The sequence below is a fragment of the Caretta caretta genome, chromosome 1 (genome assembly GCF_965140235.1).
Source record: "Caretta caretta isolate rCarCar2 chromosome 1, rCarCar1.hap1, whole genome shotgun sequence".
In the NCBI taxonomy this organism is placed as follows: Eukaryota; Metazoa; Chordata; order Testudines; family Cheloniidae; genus Caretta; species Caretta caretta.
In genome coordinates this window covers 253,741,964-253,767,124 of record NC_134206.1, presented here as the reverse complement: position 1 = coordinate 253,767,124, position 25,161 = coordinate 253,741,964, and the positions used below count along the sequence as shown (strand labels likewise).

The window sequence follows — 25,161 nt, the reverse complement described above, 5'->3', positions numbered from 1 at the left end:
AAGTTTTCAAAGCACCTAAGTGGCTCAAGGAGCCTAAGCTCCCTTGAAAGTCAGTAGGACTCACGCTCTTATGTCATTTATGTGCTTTTGCAAATTTTACTCATTACCTGTTGCAGATATACAAGAAACACATCTTGACATTGAGGCCATGTCTACATTTACTGGGCATCGATGCTGCTGCAATCAATGCAGCGGGGATCGATTTAGCTGGTCTAGTAAAGACCCACTAAAATCGGCCGCAAAGCGCTCTCCAGTCGACTCAGGTACTCCACTGGAATGAGAATAGGTAAACTGATGGGAGAGTGTAGACACTGCGGTAAATTGACGTAAGCTACATCAACTCCAGCTACGTGACTCAGTCAACTTACTGCGGTAGTGTAGACAAGGCCTGAATACCAAAAACCACTTCAATCTCCAGAAGATCTCTCCAGCAGCACTAAATCTTAATGTTCACTCAAAGGTTTTTCCATGCTCTTCTTTATCAATGTGAAGGCACCATTATGAATTACTTACAGTGTTGTATTCCCCTTCAATTATTTCCCTGCCGTCTGTGGACTGGGCTATGACTTTCAATTTGCCAGGAGTTCCTTCCTCAAGCTGTTCGATCTACAATATTTGAAAATGAAGCTTTACTTTCCGAATGGGAGATATGCAGGAGTAAAATATTAAGGCTGCAGCTGTTTTCAGCAGAGCATAACAGAGCGAAAGACAGAAATTTTGTATCTAACTGCAGCTACGTCTTCATACTGAAAACGCTCCTACGGACACTTTGAAAACAAGATATACCACAATCTTTTCCATGGAATTTTATTTCCTTTGATGAATACACAGGATCTGCTCTCACCAAAGGGAAACTAACATTTAATCAAACAAAATTAAAGAACAGACTCTGAACCTATTTAGGTTGCAAATCCGTGCAGTTGGTTCTCTGTAGTGCCACACCTCCTTTTCACTGAGCCATGTGAATGAGACTATGCCTCCCAAAGTACAATCCCTTACTGTGTTTCCCCAGAGGCATGAGGCTCCATGCTGCCTCTGACCTGGGGCGGTGTATAAAACACAATCTAGCCCTTTACAAGTAAGTTTATCGTGATATGAAATTTTCAGGGACAGTTTTACTGCATAATTACTAAGCAACCCAAAATAATAAACTGTAACAACTGTTCTTGTGATTTTTTCCTAACAATTTCTTAAAATCTTTGTGACACTGGACCCATTTTACAGGTTGCATTGAATCAGCACAGTGTTATTTAAGGCAATGGTTTTCAAACTTTTTTTCTGGCGATCCAGTTGAAGAAAACTGTTGATGCCTGCAACCCAACAGAGCTGGGGATGAGGGGCTTGGAGTGTGGGAGGGGCTCAGGACTGGGGCAGAGGGTTGGGGTGCGGGGGTGAGGGCTTCAGGGTGGGGCCAGGAATGAGGGGTTCAGGGAGTGGGAGAGGCTCTAGGCTGGGGGTGAGGGTGTGGGAGAGAGTCGGGGCTCTGGGCTGGGGGTGCAGGCTCTGGGCTGGGGCCGGAGATGAGGGATTTGGGGTGCAGGAGGGGGCTCTAGGTTTGGGGGGGTCAGGGCTGGGGCAGGGGCACGGGCTTACCTTGGGCGGCTCCCAGTCAGCGATGCAGTGGGGGTGCTAAGGCAGTCCTGGCACCATGGACCACGCCGTCCTGTCCTGGCATCATGGACCATGCTGCACCCCAGAAGCGGCCAGCAGCAGGTCCGGCTCCTAGGCAGAGGCGCGCAAGCTGCTCTGTGTGGCTCTCGCCTGCAGGCAGTGCCACCCCCAGTTCCCATTGGCCAGGAACCAGACAATGGGAGTGCGGAGCTGGTGCTCAGGGCAGGGGTAATGCACGAAGCCCCGTAGCCCCCCCACCTAGGAGCCAGACCCGCTGCTGGCCGCTTCTGGGGTGCAGCACAGTCTCGGAACAGGTCGGGACTAGCCTGCCTTAGCTGGGCAGCACTGCCGATGGGACTTTTAATGGCCCAGTCAGCGGTGCTGACCAGAGCCGCCGCGACCCAGTGCCTTACATTCCGCAACCCAGTACTGAGTCACGACCCACAGTTTGAAAACCACTGATTTAGGTTGATGCATCTGCTGTCTCACAACATTCAACACAAGGCTCAATACTAAAATGGAATGTACGTAACTTCAAACCCAGTGCCAAAAAGATAAACAAGGAAGATGGCTGCTGAAAATCTGCCCAGCCATCTGAGACTTAAAGTTCAAGTTAAGAATGGATACAGGGCTGAATCCTGCTCCTATTGAAGTCAATGGCAAGGTAGCAGAGACACAGTATGCAACAGTCAAAAGCATATTCTGCAAGTAATGCAGAATGGGCTCCCTGCAGTGTGCTAAGCACTTGTGAGGTGCTGAGCACCCTCAGCACCTGCTGACTTCAATGGGAGTGGAGAGTACTCAGCACTTTGTGGGAAGGCTCAGCATCTTGTAGGATTGGGTCCAATAAAAACCTGCTGCACTAAATATGGAGCAATTAGAAGCTAAACATTCAGCTCTCTCTTTTTCATATGCATTGGGATTGCTACAGTTTTTGCATGAATAAGAACAGAAAATTCCTTGCAATCTCCACTCTAACCTTTCGGGATAAATCTTTTATCCTTTATGAGAACAGAGTGAGTTTACACAATAGAAATTAGCAATCCCCCCCTACATACACACACAGTTTTTTAAGCCTACCTCCGGTGTGCTAAGAGTGAAAAGAATGGAATGCATTTTATTTATTTTTAATCCTTGAACACCTAAAACATTATAATGTATTGGCTTAGCACCTAATGGAAGTTGTTTTGTAATTCCTTTCTCATTTTATAATAATTAAACCCTAATCATTAAGCAAAATGCTGTTGGCATCCGCCCTGGTCTTTGATGGTAACTTTACATAAATGACAAAAAAGCTTTATATGTAGTATAATGGGTCCTTTTTATGGCCCTAATTCATCTAAGAATATGCTTAACTTTAACAGGCTTACTCATATGCACAAAGTCAAAGTTAAGCATGTGCTTAAGTGCTTTGCCAAATCAGGGCCTTTTTGTTGCCTCATTTTAGCCATTATCTTACACTGTGAAGATACAATTGTATTTTTTACAGTTAGGCCCCAGTCCTGCATTGGGATCCCAATTCCCACACATAGTTCTGTTAAAGCCACAGGTGCAGGAGTCCATGTCTGGGGATCCCCATCCTGCAAACACTACATATGAGCGAAGATATACACATGTAATTATTTGCACAATTGGGGACTAAACTGCAAGGTGGTTGGTATTTGATTTTTTACACCATTTTCAATAAAATAATCAGATAAACATTCTTCTTATTTTAATTGCACAGTGAAAAGAATTTTCCTGTCACCTTGCAAATTTAAGGCATTATGCTACAAATACTTACTACCGTACTTAGTGGTTAATATCAAAGGATAGCTCCCTTGACTCTACTGGGTAGTAAGCATTAGGTACTGCAGTAAGCATTTAGAGGCACAGAATGTTACAAACTGAAACTGGCATTCAGTTTATCCTCATGTAATGTGAATGCTTTCGATGCATTGGCCTCAGTTCTGCAAAAACTTATGCACATTCTTAACTTTCAGTATGTGAATAGTGCTGCTAACGTCACTGGAACTATTCACATACTCAAAGTTAAGCATGTGCATTCAATGTTTGCAGAATCAGGACCTTAGTTTTTAACAATATTTTTAGCACAGGAGGCTAAAGACTCTAATTCTTATAAAGGATTTTAAAACCTCAGGCAACTTAAATAATAAAACTAGATTGTAGTTTTCAATTAGACAAAGTTTATAAAATCAGACTGTTACAAGGCAATAAAAAATTAACCTTACTTACATTTTAGCAGATCCAATAATATGGATTCAACTTTTTGTTGCCACTAAGATAGATAATTCATGTTTCTTAAAATACTATAATCTGAAGATTGCTTTCATTTATGTACCACTTTCAGTTGTTCCAATGAAAAGACTTACCTTAGTTGGAACAAACTGTTTAATAAACTTGACTCCATGTTCTTCCATATGTTCCCCAATTTTGTTCGCCATTTCCTGATCAAATCCTCTTAAAAGGATGGATCGCACCATTACAGTTACGTCTAAACCAAGACCGGCAAGAAATCCAGCACATTCAAGGGCAACATAGGAAGCTCCAACCACCAGGGTCTTTCCTGGACAGTAAGGTAGAGAGAAGAGATCATCACTGAAAAAAAAAAAAATTAAATTAGACTATTTAATACAATTCTTTATAATTGACAGCTATTTTTCTATAGAGGAAATAGGAAATCTTTAGAACTAGGAATACACTATATACATAATTGGCATTTGAGGTCAACACATGGCAGAGAAGTTCTAACTAGGAGCATCAAAAATGAATGTGAAATACTCTAATTTGCCTTTCAGTTTGTCCAAATTACCAAAAAAAATTATGGATTTTCTACAATAAAGTATAACCAGCTGCGCAGATCTTAGTGCCTGCTTTTCTTAAATTTGAATCTCATTGCAAATGGTGTTGTAATGAGTTAACTCTTCGCAAGGAAGAGGGGTCAGTATGTAGATAAATGTACCATCTTGACTTTTTTGAAGATTTTATTTTAATCAGTGTTGTACAAAATATTAAAAATACAACCAATATGCAAATAAAACAATATAACAAATGTGCACAAAACAAAACTATCGGTGGGGCTATTAGGTCCACACGTAATTAAGGTTTCCTGATGCTTCCTAGTAAAAGCCCCTATTTACAATTATATATAACTTTACTAAGCTTTAACTGTTTTGGCTGAAGTTTTCCAACATGAGTGTCTGCTTCAGGCTGGATTTTTTTTAAATGTTTCAGCTAAATACAGTTCAACTGTTTCCAAGAAGGAGTAGGAAAAAATAAATTTTTAACATGGGCAAAACAACTTCTTTCAACTGTTTTGTGGAGCGGCTTTAGCTCCACCATGCTTTAGAGCAGCAGTTCTCAAACTATGGAGTGGGACCCCAAAGTGGGTCATGACCCATTTTATGGGGTTGCCAGGGCTGGCATTAGAGTTGCTGAGGCCTGTGGCCAAAGCCAAAGCTTGAGACCCACCACACAGGGCCAAAGCCCAAGCCCAACCACCTGGGATCAAAGCCAAAGCCCAAGGGCTTCAGCCCTGGGTGGTGGGGCTCAGGTTACAGGCCCCCTGACTGGGACAGAAGCCCTTGGGCTTCAATGTTGGCCCCACCAGGCTTTGGAACTGCCCCCCGGCTCCCCGGGCAGCTGGGCTAGGATGGGTTCAGGCTTCAGTCCCCACTCCTGGGGTCATGTAGTAATTTTTATTGTCAGAAGGGGGTCATGGTGCAATGAAGTTTAAGAACCCCTGCGTTAGAGCAATGGCTTGAAATCTGGCAGTGGATGCATTCCACATGCTTAGTAGAGATTTGTTAAAGTTTGGCAGCTGAATTCTCCAAGGATTCCATCTATAATAAGCATGCTCCAGCCCAGGACTGCAGAGACTCAGCAGGATTCTCCCTGAAAAAGCTACTGTAGAAAAAACAGAATATGATCATGTAATTAAAGTCTGTATTATAATGCATGCACACAAAGGGACCAAATTGAGATTGACAGACAAACTATTCCGGCATTTCCTAACTTCTGAGTACTTGCTTGACTTTGCAATCTTAATGTACTTTTAACAGTTTTTTGTGTGTTAATTTATATATAACATATGTCCACTTTCACCACTTCCTGTTAGTAGAGAAGTGTGAAATTTGGCTGTTTCCATTCATAGGAGTTTATTTAAACCTTTTATTTGTTTTGACTCATATAGGTTTGCATGCCCATAATTTTTGCCTTCGGTTCCATGCTCCAAAGAACCTAAAAGTTAAACTCAGTTGAAACCACTTCATTTCACCTGGATATGTGTTAAAAACTTGCAAAGCCACAAGTTTTGTATGGCTTTCATGGAGTCATAAATCAGTTCGCGTTTACCCATGAAATTTTATGAACTTCTTTGGGAACCTGGATTGAGTTTCAAAGTTGTAACAAGACAAGGCAGGCAAATTTCATGTGGTTTCACAACAAAAACTCTAGTATTTCTTTGGTCAACAGTACTTCAGCTCACTGCATGTGTTTATACAGGCTGCTGACTTGTGGAAGTGGAAATGCTTTCAGACTCAGGATTTCCTCAGCACTTGTGCAGAGAGGCTTCCTCAAAGTGCTCCTCAACTTGAGCAAACCACCACAGCTGCACTGAACCGGTCGCAGGCGAATAGGGAGGAAATGAGTGCAACGGGCATGGAGATAGGCCTGATGAATTAATGCAAATTCTGGGCATTCTGGTATTCTCATTTATGGCATTCTCAATTACTGCTGCTGTCACCCTGAAGTAGTGCTACTAAAGGATTGCATGAAACATGTCTCATAGCTAAGTGCTCACAGCCTCGTGATGTATGCTAGGTCTAGTGTTCTTGCTGGTCCATTATTCTGCCATGGCCATTCTCCTCCTCTTGTGTTACTTTACAGGGCCATGAGTAATGAAGCACCATGCTCAGCACCCCTACTCTCTTACCACCTGCAGAACTCATGCCGTAAGAGACCATTTTAAAATAGGCATAGTGGATTATTCTGCATTCCTGCCTATGTTTACCTGCTAATGCAGTATTCCTTGTCTCCAGGGACACCCAGGTAGCGCGGCCTTTCACCGGTGGCAATCAGAAATTTCTCCGCTGTGTAACATTTCTCTTTTCCTTTGTTATTTGTTGCCTATATGCAAAGCAACAGGACACAGTTTGTATTTACCAACAAGAAGATTGTTGTGTCAGAAAAGCATCTTTGTCCAAAAAGAGTAAAGAAGAGATAGAGGACACATTGCTATTTGGTACCTTAATTGTGTGTGGCCCAACAAACTCTCCGTAAGCATTCTCGTACGTGACCTCCTTCTCTCTCAAAGACACCCTGTAGCCCCAGTTGAGAGAGCCAATATAATTCTGAACAGCTTCTGTCATAGTCTCCCAGCTGTGTTTGACTGTTGAAACAAAAAGATGTCCAACTTTTAACCTGTCTATTCCTCATTTTCCCCAGCCTTCCAGCGGGATTCTCACATCACAGTGTCACACAGGGCCCGATTCACCACTGTGTTGCTCCTGTTTCACCCTCGTGTACCCCCTGAAATCTAATGAGTTACAGCAGCAAAAAGCTGGAATAAGGTAATCTGACCTACAGTGCTTACCACATGGCTGCAACAACAGTGGCAGGCAAGCATTTTGTTATCAGTGGGCCCCGACCAAGCCATTCAAGATCTTGTCATTTCCTATTTTTTTAACCCTTGAAGCTTGTAGCTTTATCTCAGTGTCAGTATTATTCTGTTGACAACTGTGAGCAGGTGTCTGTTAAAACATGAACGGGTTACGTCTCTTTGAGAATTGCCTCTGCATATTCCCACTTAGAGGACCATGCCTCCACCAAATCCAGACCCACATATATGGACATGTAGGGTTCATGATATTAAACGCTGGAAGGAATCAATGGGCTATAAAAATGCACACTACACCACTGAGGACCTGATGCCGAGTACTCCAGTCCTGATCCTGCAACGCACTTAACCATGTGTGTCATCCCACTGAACTCAATGGTACCACTTATGTTCTTAAAGCTAGCACAATCTGAATTGCTTTGCGACAGAGGTCCTGAAGTGCTCAGCACCTTGCAGGATAGAGTTCTGAATGAGGTACATGAAAATTAAAAGATATATATATTTTTAAATTTCTATACCTTTCTCCTCAAACTGCCATCCAAACTTGCGTGAATCTTGTAAGGCTTGTCCTAGCAAAGCTGCCTGGTGCATCAGTTTTTTAGGTATGCAACCCACATTTACACACGTCCCTCCAAGACCTAAGAGGGAAACAGAATGTTTTATGTATGAATGTGCTCTGTCCTAAAATAGGATCCGAGTTTAATAAGAAATGCCCCTTTATAACAACATGACTGTAGTCATCAGAAATTTACCCCATCTAGTTCCCTGAGGAGTAGGAGTAACGTAGTCCAGCACCATCACTTTCTTGCCATACTTGGCAGCCTCCTGGAGAGCAAATTAAACACAAATATAGAAATATTAGAACTTCTATCCATATTACATGATAGCATCATACACTGCTGAAAATCAATGTCATTTTTAATTATGTAATAACAATTGAGTTGCAAGGGCATGGCCAGACGGTCATTAATCTTCAGAATTAATCTGCATGCTCAAGACGGAAAAGAGGGGGGGAAAACGGGCATATAGATTTCTACAAGTGATACAGTTCCACTTGGTAGGTTGAGGGCACTGCTAAAGAACTGATGCTCTCCACTTCAGCCAGTCATATTGCTTAAATAATTTCTCAACATTCCATTTGTTTTAAAATCCTTCTAACAAACGTTATTTATCTGGTTCTCCCTTTAACAATGTGTTTCTACTGCATTGATCTGACATGTCCCATAACAGCATAAAGGCACCTGGCACCAAATTCTGCCCTCAGTTACATCTCTGCACATCCCCTGCATTTCAGCGTGGTCGTGCTGGTATACATGAATACAGAATTTAGCCCACGATCTGTAGATGTCAAGAGTGGCATTTGTTTTTCAAACTAGTAAACCTGATATCTTGAATGACCACAACTGGCTCATGCGTTATTAATTATATTCCATCATATGAAGGGCTCACAGCTAGTTAAGCAAAACTCCCACTGGCTTCAGTGAGGCCAGGATTTCATTTTATGAAACTTTGAAGTTATACAACTTCTTCCATTAAAAATAAAATGACTGATCCCAATTTTTTTTTTAAAAATGTGCGCGCAGGCGCATGTATGTACGTACCTATGTACATACACACACACACAAAGATTCCCAGGTGGATATTAATCTCAGACAAAAATAAAAACTTGTTTATAATAATTTCAGGATAGTTTTTAACATGCTCTCAGCAATTTAATCCAAATGCTAAGAAAACCTCTTGAGATATTTTCCCAGTGTTTTCTAACAATATCTCTTGAAGGGAGGTGGGAGGAAAAGGTCAAGTTTTATTTTATATTCACTTTGTTACATTTTCATACTTTTCATCTTCAGAGCAACTGTCTCTTTAAATGAGGATACCATGCCACTGGGACTAGCACCCAAAAATCCACAAAAGAACAAGAATTAATTTGATGCCTCTACAATATTAGAGATATTCAGACCTGAAATGTTCAGGATGTATTCTGCTCAATTATCAGTGGCTCATACATTTGCATTTTGTCACCCATACCTTGGAAGCAGCCAGACCTCCAGAACCCCCTCCAATGACGATTAGATCATAGTCATAAGAATCCTGCATGTGATCATGTCCCTTTGTTTCAAGTAGTTTTTGAATCTTTCCTTCCTTATGTGCCTGAAAGAAGAAAACAAAGAGACAAATTTATTGAAAGAAAAGTAGTATCCATAACTCTCAAATCTGAATCAATGACAAAATGAATACTTCCAATGAGAAACAGTTGCTGGGGGAGGGGGAAATGGGTGTTTCTGGAGTTTGCAAACACTGCTCCCCATTAGCTTCTTAGAGTTGTATCTTTGTAATCCTTACCCCAATAGCTCAGCTTCCTGTATAGACACAAAAATATGAACCTGCTGCTTTTGTGCAGGTTTGGTCTGAACAGTTCAATGTACTGTATTAAATCAGCCCTAGTCCCTGTTCATACTATATAATATGCTGACACAGAGTGAATGCAACAGGTCTATAATCTGTTGGGGTTTTTTAAATAATTATTCCCCCACCAACCGCCACCCTTTTCTAGAATTGTTTTTTCCACAGCATGTCTGAGCAGGAAAATTCAGCAATGCCATATTCCCTGAAAACATCCCCTGAAGTTTTTAAACAAACTTCATTTACCACTTTACATAAACTAGTCCCTCTTAGAAAACAAAACTATACTTAATGTTTTTTGCATGTGGCTTTCCCTGATGTCTTACATAATAGTTTTAGCTTTCATTCCAGAATCATAAGCCCAAATGAAAGAAAGTCAAATGAAGTCAATGGAGTTGCACCAGAGATGAATTTGCCTCTGATCTCTTTTTGTGGATTAGCTGTTGTTATTCTGCTCTAACAGTCATGCATTTGGATACTTGTAGTCTATAAAGCACATTCCATTAATCTTCATATCCCTCTGTCCAAAATCAGCCATTGTATTAAATGTGTGGGGCCCCACTTCATTTTTTACTCAGTCTAAATCCCAATGAAGGATTTTTCCCACGAGGCCTGATACTTGATGTTGCAGGCAAAACTTCCATTGACCCCAATGGCACAAGATAAGTCCTCTAGTGAGCAAGGACCAGATCCTCAGCTGGTGTCCATGGGCATAGCTCCAAATGACTTTCCATACTAAATAAACATCCCCGTATGTTAAAGGGACACAGCCACCTTTGAAACCACACAGCTCTCTGAGAGCTTGTCAGCTAGTGGAAGGAAGCTGGAAGGAAATTTTTCATCAAAACTTTTGACAGAATTTTTGTTGAAACCAAAGCATTTAGAAAAAATGTATTATTTCGACAGACATTCCCACAGAAAAAAATGTTTGAAACTAAAAAAAAAAAAAAAATGTTTTCAGAAAATTTGCATCTTGTAATTCTGAAACTTCATTTCAGAATATGGACCTCCACGGAAGAGGTAACACAGCCAGGCTGGGGCTGAATTACTTTCTCCAGATAAATTCTGCAAGGTCGGAGGGGGAATGACAGGCATCCTCCTATCCCAGGGGTGGCCAACCTGTGGCTCCGGGGCCACATGCGGCTCTTCAGAAGTTAATATGTGGCTCCTTGTATAGGCACCAACTCCAGGACTGGAGCTACAGGCATCAACTTTCCAATGTGCCGGCGGGTGCTCACTGCTCAACCCCTGGCCCTGCCACAGGCCCTGCCCCCACTCCACCCCTTCCCACCCTCTCCCCCTCCCGTGAGCCTATGCCCTCACTCCCCCTCCGCCCCCCCAGCCTTCTGCATGCCACCAAACAGCTGATTGAGAGGCACAGAGAGGAGGGGGAGTGGCTGCCGGTGGGCAGGAAGTGCTGGGGGGTAGTGGGACACTGGCGGAGCCGATGGGACGGCTGCTGATGTATTACTGTGGCTCTTTGGCAATGTACATGGGTAAATTCTGGCTCCTTCTCAGGCTCAGGTTAGCCACCCCTGTCCTATCCCATTGTATACATCTGCATGGACCCCCAGACTGAGCAGAAAAGCCTCTGCAGTGTCCAAAGCAGGGGAAAGTGCACAAATCCCTCTTCAGCACAAAGGTATTGAGAGCCATGTGTGGATCAGGGTGGAGTGGAAAGAAAGGAGAAGACGTAGCTCACTGTCTGTTGCTGTCTTCTTTTGTTGTTCTGTTTCTTTCAGACAGCAAGGAGAGAAAATCATTGAAAAACAAAAAAGAACGAACACAGGAAAATTTGATTGCAAACCCCCCCCCTAAATTGGCAGGGGGATTCAGGGAACAAGAAAAGCACTTGAAAATACCTTTAACTCACTTCATTGAGCTGACTAAATTTCAAGACCCCTTCAAGCATCTATTATAATTACATGCCAAGCACATTTTTGTTGATTTAGCTGTTTGCACTGCACTGCGAGGTTATTATCCCTATGGATCAAGGTGTGAAAGTACATGAAGAGAACAAATGCGTCAGATAAAGGAACGTATTAAGAAAATGCTAATTCATAGAACAAAATCAGGAAGTAAAGAATGAACAAACCGGGCAATACTCCACCCATCTCTCCGCCCCCCGAAAAAAACCCACACTAAGCAAACAACATCTCAACAAATTATGGTGCTGTTATTTATATCACAAATCACACATACGATAAATTAGCGAAAACATCCTTATGCCCTAAAGCCGCACTGAAATCACTACAAACTTCTCTCTATTTGGAGTTTCATTCAATGAGTATATCATATCTTCCAAAGAGTCAATATTCTACTATATATGATGTACTGTGACTCTCACACCAAACACATATCATGTGTAGTGCATTAAGGAAGGATGATGATGCTTCCATAGCGAAGGTTCACAGTAGCTTCTGATTTTAAGCTAGATTTTTCAACCTCCTAGCCCCAGCACATGTCAACCTCACTGAAATTCCACATGCAACATCTCATTATTTGACCAGGTCTGCACTCTGAAGGCTTTGCCAGAATAGCTATACTAGCAAAGTGCTCTTTGGGTGGACACAGCTTATACTGGCAAAGCTGCACTTTTATTATTCCAGTCACCCCAAGCGAAATAAGCTATATCATGAAAGCTATACCATCTACACGAGGGGCTTTTTCCAGCACAGCTCTTTAAGTCACAGATCACACCTCATCCACACCCCTGACCAACACAGCTATATTAGCAAAAGTCAGTAGTATAGACTTGGCTGTAGAAAGCTAAATCAGAAGCATTAGTCACAGACTGCTTTTTAAAAATGGAAACAAAACCCTGAAAGCATCAGAGACATCAGTAGCTGGGAACATGTAACCACACACACACACAAAACCCACAGAAAAAAGAATATTGCATCTAAAACTTTGGATTCGGTTCCCCTTTTGCAACATGGCCTTTGCCCTATGGCTAGGTTCAAGTTCTATTTCTGTTAGAAGAGCTTAGGAAGGAAGCATTTATTGTACTCTGTGAAATACCATTCATATTGTTCAAGTTTATAGAAATAAGTTTAAAAAGAAAGTGTGCTGTTTCTCTCCACCTCTCTTCCTCCCCAAAACACATCCTTTTGTTTGCCTGATGGCAACAGCCCTGTCTGAGAATAGACAGCCATCACAAAATAACTACCAGATAACCATCAAACATAATTAGTGAGAAAAGATACCTTGATGAAGCACACATCATAAGAAGAGACTACAAAACTTACTTATAGTGTATCTGGAGAGGAGACGATACTTTGTAAGTCATGCTTTGAAAATTTAAAAAAAAGAATGTTTTACTTTGCATCACACAAGTTACGAAACTGTTTAGAGTCTTTACTACATCAGTAGTTCTCAACTTTTTCCATATCAAGATCCTTCCCCTCTCCCCCTTCCCAGCCCCCCTTCAGAGCACTGCTCTGATTTAGCTGGGATCTTGCCAGGACCTGCTTCCCATTCAGTAATATGGGAAAAGGGTGACTGTGACTCGAGGCTGAAACAACCCCCCGAACTACATACTGTTAAAAGGAAGGCTGCATCTGTACTGATTCTTACCTTCAAACCTAAAAAGTTATAAAGGTCTGCTCATGTTGTTTCTTTTCCTACCTTTAAAATTTTGTCATAATCTCCTATTTGCTTCTGTTGCACAAATACAATTGGTACTGAAGTTTCCATGGTTAGTTCATACAGTGCGTCTTGCAGCTTCTGCCCATCCTCTGTGAAATAAAGTACAAAAGAATACAGTCTCAAGTCTTCCTTTATGAAGGCTACTATGTGAAGTGAAATAACAGAGGGGTGTGGCTTTCTGTTTCTCAAGAAAGATCACTCACTTCCCCATGAACTGGATTACACTTCAATGCAACCTGTTTCCTAAGGCAATGATGAGTCACATGCAAAGGTAGAATGACTTGCTATATTTTAGTCTGCTGAAATCCAATAAACTGATTGGCTAGGGTTCCTGCCAGTTTTACAATGTATTTAGAAAAAAATAGGGAAATTAGATTTTCTGTGGTTAAGTTTTTAAACAGTTCTAAAGAAAATAACTACCAATATTTTTCACTCTCAGCTCTCCAGAAAAAAAATCCCTCATCAACCATTAGTTTTTCATGCTAATATCTTATGAAAATTTACTAAAAGTTCGGGATGGTTCTCTTTTGGTTAGTTTCTTCAGAACTCTGCCTTCAATTGCATCTGTTACCATGACTAGGGTTACCATATTTCAAGTTCCCAAATAGAGGACACTGCCAAGCGGGGGGGGGGGGGGGGGAGAGGGAAGAGTAAGAGGGGAGGTTAAGTTGGGGGTGCTGGAGGGGTATTTAGGGGGTGGGGTTTCCCTGAGAGAGATATTTGGGGGTGCTGGAGGGAGTACCTGTGGCCTCACACTCAAGGTGGGGGTCAATGTCACACTCCCTGTCACAGTGGCAGGCCCGCGACATGGCACCAGCACGTCAGTCAGTGCTTGCAGGCTTTTCCCCATACCCAGGGCAGGGAGCCTCAGCCTGGCCCGGTCACCCTCCTGGCCAGGCTCAAAGGCGCCGCAGCATGGCAGGCGGCATGACTGAGAGGCACTTGGCAGCTCCGCTTACCTGGCAGGCTGGGGTGGGGTGGGTGGGATCCAGCAGCTGCGGATGCAGGGGAGGGACTGATCGAAGCACATAGACCGCCCTTTCTGAGCTGCGGCATCTGCTCCACTACCCCCCAGACATTTCCTCTTATTTGAAAAATCCTCCCAGATGGAGAGCAGACTACCAAAAAAGAGGTCATGTCCGGGAAAACCCAGATGTATGATAACCCTAAATATGACAGAAATTTTTGACTTCATAGAACTCAAATGCCAAAATTATTACATGCGGCACGTTATATGTGAAATCTTAGAATGCCCAACTAAAGACACAGATAATGTGACTGATTGAAAGCCAGTTCTGTGGAGTACTTTATCAATGTGAAAAAAAAATCTACCCACTTATGTTCAGAGAGGTTTGTATAACAAATTAGTAGAAAACAACAACTAACATTCTCCAAGCCTGATGATTTATGATCTGGCACAGCACTGAATGAGGAGAAGAGGCAAGGTTTGCACACATGACAGGTTCTATGACCAGCTCTGCTCCTGAATCTCCATGTAACTTTGGTCAAGTCACGTCGGGCCTGATTTTCAGTAAGTTGGTCAGCACGCACTTGTGTGTATTTAGTTGTGCGCATACTTCTGCTTACTACAGGATACACAGTGCAAATTCTCATTTGCACATGCACATGGATAGATACACACCTGTCCTGGATATGTGCATACATATCTGGTAGTGAGCACACAAAGGAGAAATGCAACTGTGCACTCAAATACAGACAGACCAACTTACTGAAAATTAGCCTTTAACTTTATTATTTCCATTTCCTACTCCGTAACTTAGGGATAATACTCACCCGAGACACCAACTTTCTAATTTCCCTGGGAGCGCTCAACCCCCGCTCTACCCCAGGCCCTGCTCCCACTGCAAACCTTCCCCCAAGGCCCCACCCAACTTCTCGCCCCTGCCACACCTCTTCCTGCCCCGCCCCTGGGAAGGAAGGAGTCAGGTAATTGCCTGATGAGCACCCGATTCCAATCAAGGCTGAAAGAGCTCTACTCAAAGGGAACACTCCAGGCAGCAGGTTGGCTCATGTGGCAGGGGGACTCCCAGGAAGACAGTCTATAGTAGGGGTGGCCAAACTGTGGCTCACGAGCCGCATGAGGCTCTTTTACAGTTAAAGTGTGGCTCTTGGAGGACCGCACGATGCCCCCCCCCATTCTCCACCTACCAGACTCAGCAGCGGGAAGAGGAAGGGTGACCGGGCCTTACAGCAGGGTGGTGGAGTAGGGCCTTTTGCCCAGTGGGGCTTCAGCCCCATGGGGTGCACCTGCCGGGGCTTCAACAAGAGCTGGGCTGAAGCCTTGTGCCCGGCAGGTGCCTCCAGCAGGGCATAAGCCCCAGGCCCTGGCAGCCTGAAGATTGTTATATGCGGCTTAGAGGGTTAGTAACTTTGGCAGCTTCTGGTCCACAGGAAGACTGGGGAAGAGTTGCCTGGCAGGGGCACTGGAACAATTTGTATAGTGAGGATGCTGAGAGCCACTGAACCAAATGTTAAACCCTCTATATGATGGAAACCACTTCAGCACAGAGGGTGAGACAGCACTCCCAGCACAGCACCAGGTGCTGCCAGGTGCAGAGAGGCTCTGGCAAGAAAGTCCTCGGGCTGTGGGAAGGGTGGCTGCTGGATTTATGTTGAACTGTTTGATTTTGGGGTTTGCTAAAGATTGTCAGTGCAAACAATAAATGGTGCCCTAAGGAAAGGGACTGAACAGACGCCGAGTGTGGTGTTTAATCCTTCCTGAGCGGAGGGGACAGGACAGCAGCCTACCCCAGTACATGCTGAGGAATACTGAGACACAGTTTTTGAATACCTCCCAGGATTTGTATTGAGGGAGAACATCCCCTCTGCTAAAAAAATATAAAAAAAACCCTACAAAAAGTCAGAGTTCTATGGACCTTAAACAAATGAACCTTATGTTGTATTCCTATAACAAGTTTAAACAGCTTCAAGAATGTTCATGTAAAACTATCCTCTGAAATGAGATAAAAATATGTTGGTTGGAGAAGGCAAATTGTACACAAATAACTCTAGTCACCCCAAGTATACCAGGAGAACTTAGTCATGAATTCATAGCTTCTTGGCCACTCCCTTGTTGCACTGGGCAAACAGCCAGAGATGAATGACAAAGCAAAGAAGCTATCCTGTTTGTTCTGGCAAACACTCAGTAGGATCTCTTCCATTAATGGTAATTACAATAATGCAGAGAGTTGGTGAATCTATATTTTCCCTCAGATACCCTGAGGAATATGCTAGTTTAACATCCACAAGCAGGTCTTGGATCTCACATCTAGCACATTTAGATCCTTCTCTGAGACAGAGGGCATTTATGGCCACTCTCATAGTTGGTGTAAATTAGCATCACTCTAATGAAGTTATGACTTCAGTGCGGGTGACCAGACGTCATGATTTAATAGGGACAATCCAGATTTTTGGGTCTTTTTCTTATATAGGCTCCTATTACCCCCCACCCCAACCCCTGTCCTGATTTTTCACATTTGCTGTCTGGTCACCCTAACTTCAGTGGACCTGTGCTAATTTACACCAGGTGAATATATGGCCCATAACATTAGGAAAACCCATCAAAAGCTGGTTGGACCACGATATTGGACTACATCTGGCACACTGTAACATTAAAGAAAATATGAAACTCCCCCACCCCGTCATTAAATATACATTAATGTTAACAGCACTATGAGATGGATTGTGTCTTAAAGGCACAACCCTGCACTGAATGTGTAAGGAGGGACTATGCTGCAATGGTAGCCCAGGAGGAATTCTTTCTAGGGTTTCCAGGAAGTGCACACTGCAGCTCTGCCACCCCTGAAATGGATGCAGTGTGTGCTCTCCTCACGTCTGGGCTCACCTGCTGGCCCACGCACAGACTCTACCCCCGTGCCTGCCCCCTTTGTGGAAAAAAGCATCCTGTGATAGCTCAGTGGAGCAGGATAAGGGGAGAAAAGCACAAAGAGCTTTGACCCCAGCCCTTGTGCCCCCTGCACAGGGTCCATTAACAATCTGATACTATAAAAAAAACCAAGAAACTCTTTGCAGCATTAAAAAGCCAAACAAAATTCAATAGTAAGTGCAAGAGTAAAATGGAGGGCCTGATTCTCATTTACTCTAAGGCCCCACCTGAGAACTTCAGACTAATGTTTGTGTAACTTCTAGTGCTGTAAGGAAAAAAAAGCAACTGTTGCTTACGTAAGAAAGTGTGGTAGGTGTAAACCCTTAAAGTACTCGCCATGCAGATCTAAGAACTGCACTTCAAGACGAAGGTCTTTGTTGATTTAAGTAAGAATTTGCTCTCCATATCACAAAGCAGAAACTTTCTGCTGATTGACATTGGCGTGCACCAGCAAGAGAACCTTTACACAAGAATGAATTTGATTGAAAAATTAGTTGTCATTACTACTCTAACAATCTGGAAGAGACAACTTAAAAACAAATGCCTCGTTTTAACAATGATGTGCCAGTTGCTTTACTCCTATCACCTAGACCCTCAGCAATATGAGTTACATTAGTTTACAGTTCAGCAGACTCAGGTTCAGTGGGCCAAATTCAAAGGTAATGTGCATAAGGCTCTTTTGCAGGGTGATGAGTGGGGGTAAATCATAAGACTAGATCTTTGCCCCAACAATTTCTCTTTGTGATCTTGCAGAGGGCAGCTATGCTGGCTTTATGCAAGTGGCTTCTGCCACCCCTCAACCCCATTGCAAGAGATGTATCAGGGCTGGCTTGGGTGACCCTGCACTGATCCCTGGCCAAAGGACCATTGTAGCCCAAATTACCATAAAAATTAAAGCAGTCCTGTGGATAGTCTGTGTCAGAGGAAACATGAAGGTGGTTTAGAGCCACGTTTGCCTTCACAGCCAGGGTTCAATCGTTGGCTGTGCCAAAGTGAGCAAGTTGGTCAGTCAAAGATAATCTAAATGGGTATAATGTACACACAAGGGACTTTCTATGCCTCTCACTGAGATCAGTGTAAGCCAGGAATGACCCATTGAAGACAGAGAAGTTACATTACTGTAATGTCGTAAGTGAGATCAGAAGCAAGCCCTATAGGTATGGATGAAGGCGTATGTTACATGAACTTACAGTCTCACTAGCCTCACCTCTCAATTTAGCTACTTGTGTTTAATGTGTTTGAGAAGCATCGTACGTATAAAAGCAACTTCACTGCAATCTCACCTTCTCTCATAGGGGCTAAAACATTAAATAAAAGCAGTATAGGATGAAGGAAGCATCACTATCATTTTCAGATACCATCATGCATATCCCAGCCATAGCTATAGCAGAATGAAACATAACAGCAGTGAATCCCATTTGGTACAGTCGCTAGATCAATCTCACACTTGGTAAGGCAACTCACATCTTTTCATGTATTTATATCTGCTCTTGTATTTTCCACTCCATGCATCTGATGAAGTGGGTTCTAGCCAACAAAAGCTTATGCCCAAATAAATTTGTTAGTCTCTAAGGTGCCACAAGGACTCCTCATTGTTCTTCCATTTGGTACTGTAGTTTTAACAGGTCAGGCAGAGGTTACTCTCAATAGTTGTTCTGAGGAGGCAGGTGAGGAAATGTTTCACCTGTTTTACAAGAATATCTATGCTCTCCATGAGGAAGAGACGCAAAAAAATTTTTATCTTTAGACTACAAGGAAGAACTGCAGTCTCATTGTTTGCAGATACAGCCAACGAGGAAGTAGTCACAGGAAATATTAAGAAAGACTGTGGTGCTCACAGACTGTGAGTATATTTATTAGCATACAAGAAACTCAACTGCAAAAGAGCCTTACCTGTCTTGTCTAATTCAAGTGAACAATAGGGAACGCTCATGGATTTGAACAGCTCCTTCACCTGCATAAAGCACAGTGTATAAATATTGACATTAACACAAAGCACTGAACACCAAAATTTTCCGTTCTTCCCTCTACTAGGCCACCCATTTATCCTCCTATCTGCTATCTACATTTAGCCCATAAGAATCCTCCCACTGAGAGGCGTGTAGATGAATGGCTAGGGAAGAACCTCAGAGGTCATAGGTTCTCCTCCTCGCTCTGCCACTGCCTCACTGTGTCCTTGCGCAAGTCACTTAGCCAGTCTCTGGGAAACACTGGGCCTTACTCCCAATGGTGAGCAGTCACTGTCTTGCACAAGAAATTCCAATGAGTTCTCTTAGGGGCCAGAGGCCAGTGGTATAAGTTAGAGCAGCCTTGAAACTGCTCTAATTCAACCAGCGGCTTAGACCTAGTGATGAGCTGCCAAAATCTTAACAACTGGTTCCCTCCTCACCCCACGAGGGGGTCGTTGCCCACCCCCGCCCCCCGGGACTCCTGCCCCATCCAACCCCCAGCGTTCCTTGACGCCTCCCCCAGGATCCCTGCCCCATCCCCCTGACTGCCCCCAGAACCAGGCAGGAGGGTCTTGTGGGCCACCATAGTGGGTGCCCACCCCACCCCTAAGAGCCAGAGGGACCTGCAGGGGGCCAGGTTGGGAGTCCCAGCAGTGCTTACCTGGGGCAGCTCCCAGGAAGCATCCAGCAGGTCCCTCTGGCTCCTAGGGGCGGGGGAGCGTAGCTGGGTAGGGAGCAGGGGGAGCGGCCGCTCCCCCCACTGATCACATCAAAAGTGGCACCTGAGGCGCCGACTCCATGGGTGCTCTGGGGCTGGAGCACCCACGGGGAAAATTTGGTGGGTGCAGAGCACCCACTGGCAGTTCCCCGCCCTGCGCCCAGCCCCAGCTCACCTCCACTCTGCCTCCGCCCCTGAACGCGCCGCCCCGTTCTGCTTCTCCATTCCCCCCACTCCCGGCATCCCGCAAATCAGCCGTTCGGCGGGAAGCCAGGGAGGGCTGAGAAGCAGGCGGCGGCTTCCCGCTCAGGCCAAGGGGGGCAGAGGTGAGCTGGGGCGGGGAGTGGTTCCCCTGCGCCCTCTCCCCCCCCATCCCCCGGTTACCTGCTGTGACACGGGTGGCCCTCCTCACGCCCCCCTGCCCCAGCTCACCTCTGCCTCCCTGGGCCTGAGTGCAAAGCCGCCACCTGCTTCTCAGCCCGCCCCAGCTTCCCATCTGAACAGCTGATTCGCAGGAAGCCTGGGGGGGGCGGCGAAGCAGAGCTGGGTGGTGCATTCAGGTGAGGAGGTGGAGGTGGAGTGCAGGTGAGCTGGGGCAGGGAGCTGCTGGTGGGTGCTCTGCACCCACCAAATTTTCCCCTTGGGTGCTCCAGGGCTGGAACACCCACGGAATCGGTGCCTAAGGCGCCATTTTTGGCTGGTTAAATTTAGAAACCTTTTTAGAGCTGGTTGTCCCTCGCGGAACAACCGGTTCTAAAAGGGCTTCTAAATTTAACAACCGGTTCTAGCGAACCGGTGCGAACCAGCTCCAGCTCACCACTGCTTAGACCACTGTAAACTGGCCCACAGGATCAAGGAGCTGGAACTGGCTATCCAAAGCCCTTCCTCCATTACACTCACCTCCCTAAGCCAAGCAGAATTCAGATGCAGGGTCAAATCTACCCTTCAGTTTTTGTTATCATCAATTTAATTTTGACAAGCCCTCTAAAATCCATTAAAAAGGAGTTATGTTAGCCTCATAACTGGTAAATCAGGAGTGAGGTAGATTGTTATGCCATATTAGAATTTAGCTGGGCAAGGAATTCATTAATTCTGATGCCTTAAAAATAGAGGTGAACACCAAAGTTCAAAATGTCTTATATTTTCCTCCATTTTTGCCACTCTGTCCTTATAATCAATGCCCTGAGAAAATCAGACACTCACACTATCTTATCTATCCATTACAAGTTTTATTTTACTACTGACACAAGAACTAGAATGATTTAATCTTAGTTGTGCTGTGGTCATTCTGCTCTGCGGCTTTTAAAGTCTTAGGGCCCAATCTTGCTTCCATCCAAAGTTAAGCTTGACTTGAGTGAGAGCAAGATGTCGGATGATTTGAGCTAGAATTCAGTTAAAAATACTTTACAATAACAGTAGGGCTTCTGGTTTTAAGTTTTAACTGATAATACCAATAAAACACTACCAACTTAAAAAAAATGAAATCGGTGCTTATTAAATAAACACTGGAAAAACTCTGGAAATGGTTACTTGTATTTAAGGGCTTGTCTACATGGAGCAGTAATGCACACTACGGCGGTGATTTCTAATGCACTCTAATGTGTTGTGCATTAATTGGTTCGTGTAAACCCTTAGATTCCATAGTGTGCTTTAATGTAGTGCTGTTTGAAACAGTACTACATTGAAGTGCACTAGGGAACATTATGAAGTGATTATTTATTACAGTATATACAAAGAGAAAGCCCCTTAGTGCCCTGATTTTTGGACATCTACATAAAATTGCTAAATTAAAAATAAATAATGAATCAAAAATTGCTAAAAATAAATCCTGCAAAACAGAAGCCCTAACAACAGGAACAATGGGGCTGTGCTCTAACATAGATCCCTCTGCTAATGTATAAAATCTTATTCCAATTGCCCATCGTTTTTAAAAATGATGTCTTAACTTGAAATAAAACTTCTGTTCCCCTTTGAGAAAATGTAAATTATTTTTAAATTACATCCATTAGAGTACAAATGTACAATTAATGTGTAGAGGCATATGCAGGTAGTTACATAATAAGTGGGAAAATATCTTTATGTAGATGTGAATTTCCTTCTGGGAACTTCTCAACCTGAATAAGAGTTAAACACGTTATCCATAACAGAAAGAAAAAGTGGTCATCTTTTAACAGAAAGATCATGCTTATTTAATCAAACCCAATGAATACGTGAAAAAGGCAGAAACTACTCTTCACAGTTCTGTTTCTCCGAAAGGACAAACTAGATAAATTAATAACTTTTCAAGAAATCTCTAAATAGCAGAGCAAGGGTATTACAGAAGCAAGGTAACTCAAGAATTGGCATTGACAAAGGGATGATAAATTCTGCACCAGAATTAATAAGAAATCTCATCTAGGTCATCTATCTGAGAGCCTGACCCAAAGCCTTGAAGTCAATAGGAAAACTCTAATTTAGGATCAGGCCCTGAATGAATGGGCTGGGATGAAGAGCCAAAATTTAGCCCTTGCAACTTAATTTCCAGGTGGAGAACATCCGGAAACAGAACATTCTATGGCCCTCACTCAGCAAAGCACTTCAGCATATGCTTAGGGTTCAGCACGTGCTTAAATATGTCCCACTGAAGTAAACATATGTTAGGTACATGCTTAAGTACTTTTCTGGATTGAGGCCTGTGAGCTGGAAGGTGAGGACCAGATATTTGTCAGGGACAGTGGGATGGGTGCCAGATGTAGGAACAGTCTGCAGCTAGGATGAGAGACCAGACATACACTTTTTAGGGGGGAAAATTAGAAAGACGGTTCTGGCCATGGCTGGACTAGGAAAAGTAGAGGAGACAGCAACCGAGACCTTGATCCTGAAAATGACTTCACATGGACAGACTCCTGTGCCCATGTGGAGCCATGCTGAAGTCAATGGGATCTGGCAACTCAATTACGTTAGTGAAATGAAGGACACTGAACTTGTAAGATATGACAAATCCTGTATATCTCTGCATGAAAATTAACACATTACCTTAGCAGAGAGACTGCATGCTGTGTTACTGAAGATCATAACAGTGTTTTTATCTATGTAGGCCTGTATTTTAAACTGCAGGTCTGTATCTTTATTTTTGCAGGAAGCTGTAATGGCTTGTCCATTGTTTGCATTCTGAGCTGCATGGTGATAATCTTCTGCTGCTATAAGAAATTAAAGCAAAGTGGAGTAACCAAAAACCAGACTGTAAAATGGTTTATGACAAAGATGACATGCTGAGAACAGGTTCAGATGAAATTAAAATATTAATAATTTATTTCAAAGGGTTTTTTAAAACAATTCCCTAATTTTAGTCACCTGGTTCCATTGTTCTTTCTCTGTCCCCGCTCACACACCAGCAGGCAAAGTCTAAGGGTATGATTATACTTGGAGTTGGGGGGTTGATTCCCAGCTCACATAGACATACTTGTGCTAGCTCGCATCAAGCTAGTGTGCTAAAAATAGCCATGTAGCCGCAGTAGCAAGTGGCAGCGTGGGGTAGCTGCCCTGAGTACCAACCCACCTAAACCCCATGAACACATACTTAGCATGGCTAGCCTGTGCTGCCACTCACCGCTACCCATGCTACCGCAGCTACTGTTTTTAGTGTGCTGCCTCAAAGAGAGCTAGCATGAGTATGTCTACACGAGCTGGGGGGACTCACCCCCCCGCCCCCAACTCCAAGTGTAGACGCAGCGTAAGAGCATGAAATGCTGAACTCACGGAAGCCGATGGCAAAACTCCCACTGACTTCAATGAGGCCAGGATTTCATTGCATGACATTTTATGAAAACGCCTTACCATTCACATTTTTTGCCCTAGAAATCATAACTGAGGCAAGCTTTCAGGATTTGGCTCTGTTCCTGCAATCGGATCCATGCAGGAAGATCCCTTCATCCTTGTAGAACCTAATTACTGGGGTCCACCTATTCAGATCTCATTTCAGAATTGGAGCCTTCAGCATCATCAGCTGAGCATCAGTGTTCCAAGAGAGGCTCAAACCTTTATCATATTCTTTTCCCACGTGACTGTGGCACGTTTTCAGTAAAGCATATGGGGATTTAGTCATGAGGCTCTAATTAATATTAATGGAGATGTTTTACATGAGGGTAAATAGATTATGTGCTAATCTTAGATGTTTCCAGAGCATTCACAATATAAATTACATAAGCCTAGTATAGAACAAGGTTGAAGCAATTAATTCAATAGCTCCTAAACTTTAATAATACCCCTCTTAATGACAGAATTTACTACTAATTATTTACTAATACTGATTTACTTCAGTATCTGAACATTTCCATCTCCCATTTTATTTTAAAGTAAATAAAACCAGTTAAAAACAAACAAACATAAAACTACTGTAGCTTTGTAGTATAACAAATGTCAATAATAGGTCTCATAAAAAGCTTTATATGACACATTTAGTTATAACTTATAAGAACCATCCTATAGGACCAACAATAATTCTTAGCAGTTAGGCTCTGATTAATCAATTTCAGTAGCAGTTAGGAGCCTAAATACCCTTGTGGATCTGGGACATTGTATGAAAATAGTCTAAAAATAGACTAACATTAACTAATTATACCATTTTTCCTGTCTCTCCATTACCTCCCTAATATTTTTTATTTTTCCTTGTCATGTCATGTTTGAATTTAGAACAAAAATCCCACAAACTAAATGGGATTACTTGTCTGTGTAAGAACTGCATAAATGAGTAAGGGTTTCCAGGATCAGGTCCTGAAATTGTGAACTCCTCATGGTTAGAGCTGTATTTTTTAGTTATTTGTAAAGCACCACACCCATGTACAATGTAATAGAAAACAGACTAACATAGCTGCTACTGTATACATCATATGGATACAAATAATAATTAAAATATAAATATATTTCACATTTAATAAAATTCAAACCATTATATAATCTAACATTTCATAATCTTCTGGACATATCCATATCAATTACTGAACAGTGGAATATCATTTTAACATGACTAATAAGATGCAGCATACTGTAAGTGGCATAAACACACTATGTGACTAGTCTCTATAAAGTCTCTATTGTCACTTGTTTGAGATGACCTGCATATCTGGGCTTCCTGCCTTGATGCTCATAGTTATTGTGGTCAACACAAATCTGGGGCAACCACAATAACAACAACTAGCTCTTATGGCAGACATTTAATGGATTAAAAACTGGCTAACTAAGAGCTTTCAAAATGTAAACGAGGAATCATCAAGCCGGTAGTTCCTCCCAGCAGTGGGGATCCCCAGGGGTGACAGCAGAGCCCCACATA

The 25,161-nt window shown here is 43.1% G+C and overlaps 1 protein-coding gene across 3 annotated transcripts in view; it reads right to left on the bottom strand.

Annotated features, from left to right (window-relative positions):
- The window catches only part of TXNRD1 (thioredoxin reductase 1), a 52,674-nt gene that overhangs the window by 19,237 nt on the left and 8,276 nt on the right, over positions 1-25,161 (bottom strand). The window contains exons 2-11 of one of the 3 annotated variants that reach the window (XM_048831793.2): positions 22,869-23,032; positions 19,080-19,140; positions 13,259-13,368; positions 9,257-9,379; positions 7,981-8,053; positions 7,747-7,866; positions 6,858-7,000; positions 6,623-6,738; positions 3,984-4,209; positions 514-606 (exon numbers count right to left, since the gene is read on the bottom strand). In XM_048831793.2, the coding sequence (XP_048687750.2) occupies positions 514-606; positions 3,984-4,209; positions 6,623-6,738; positions 6,858-7,000; positions 7,747-7,866; positions 7,981-8,053; positions 9,257-9,379; positions 13,259-13,368; positions 19,080-19,140; positions 22,869-23,032 (1,229 nt within the window). The remainder of the gene's footprint in view (positions 1-513; positions 607-3,983; positions 4,210-6,622; positions 6,739-6,857; positions 7,001-7,746; positions 7,867-7,980; positions 8,054-9,256; positions 9,380-13,258; positions 13,369-19,079; positions 19,141-22,868; positions 23,033-25,161) is intronic. The other 2 variants (XM_048831802.2, XM_048831811.2) reach the window with 2 other exon arrangements.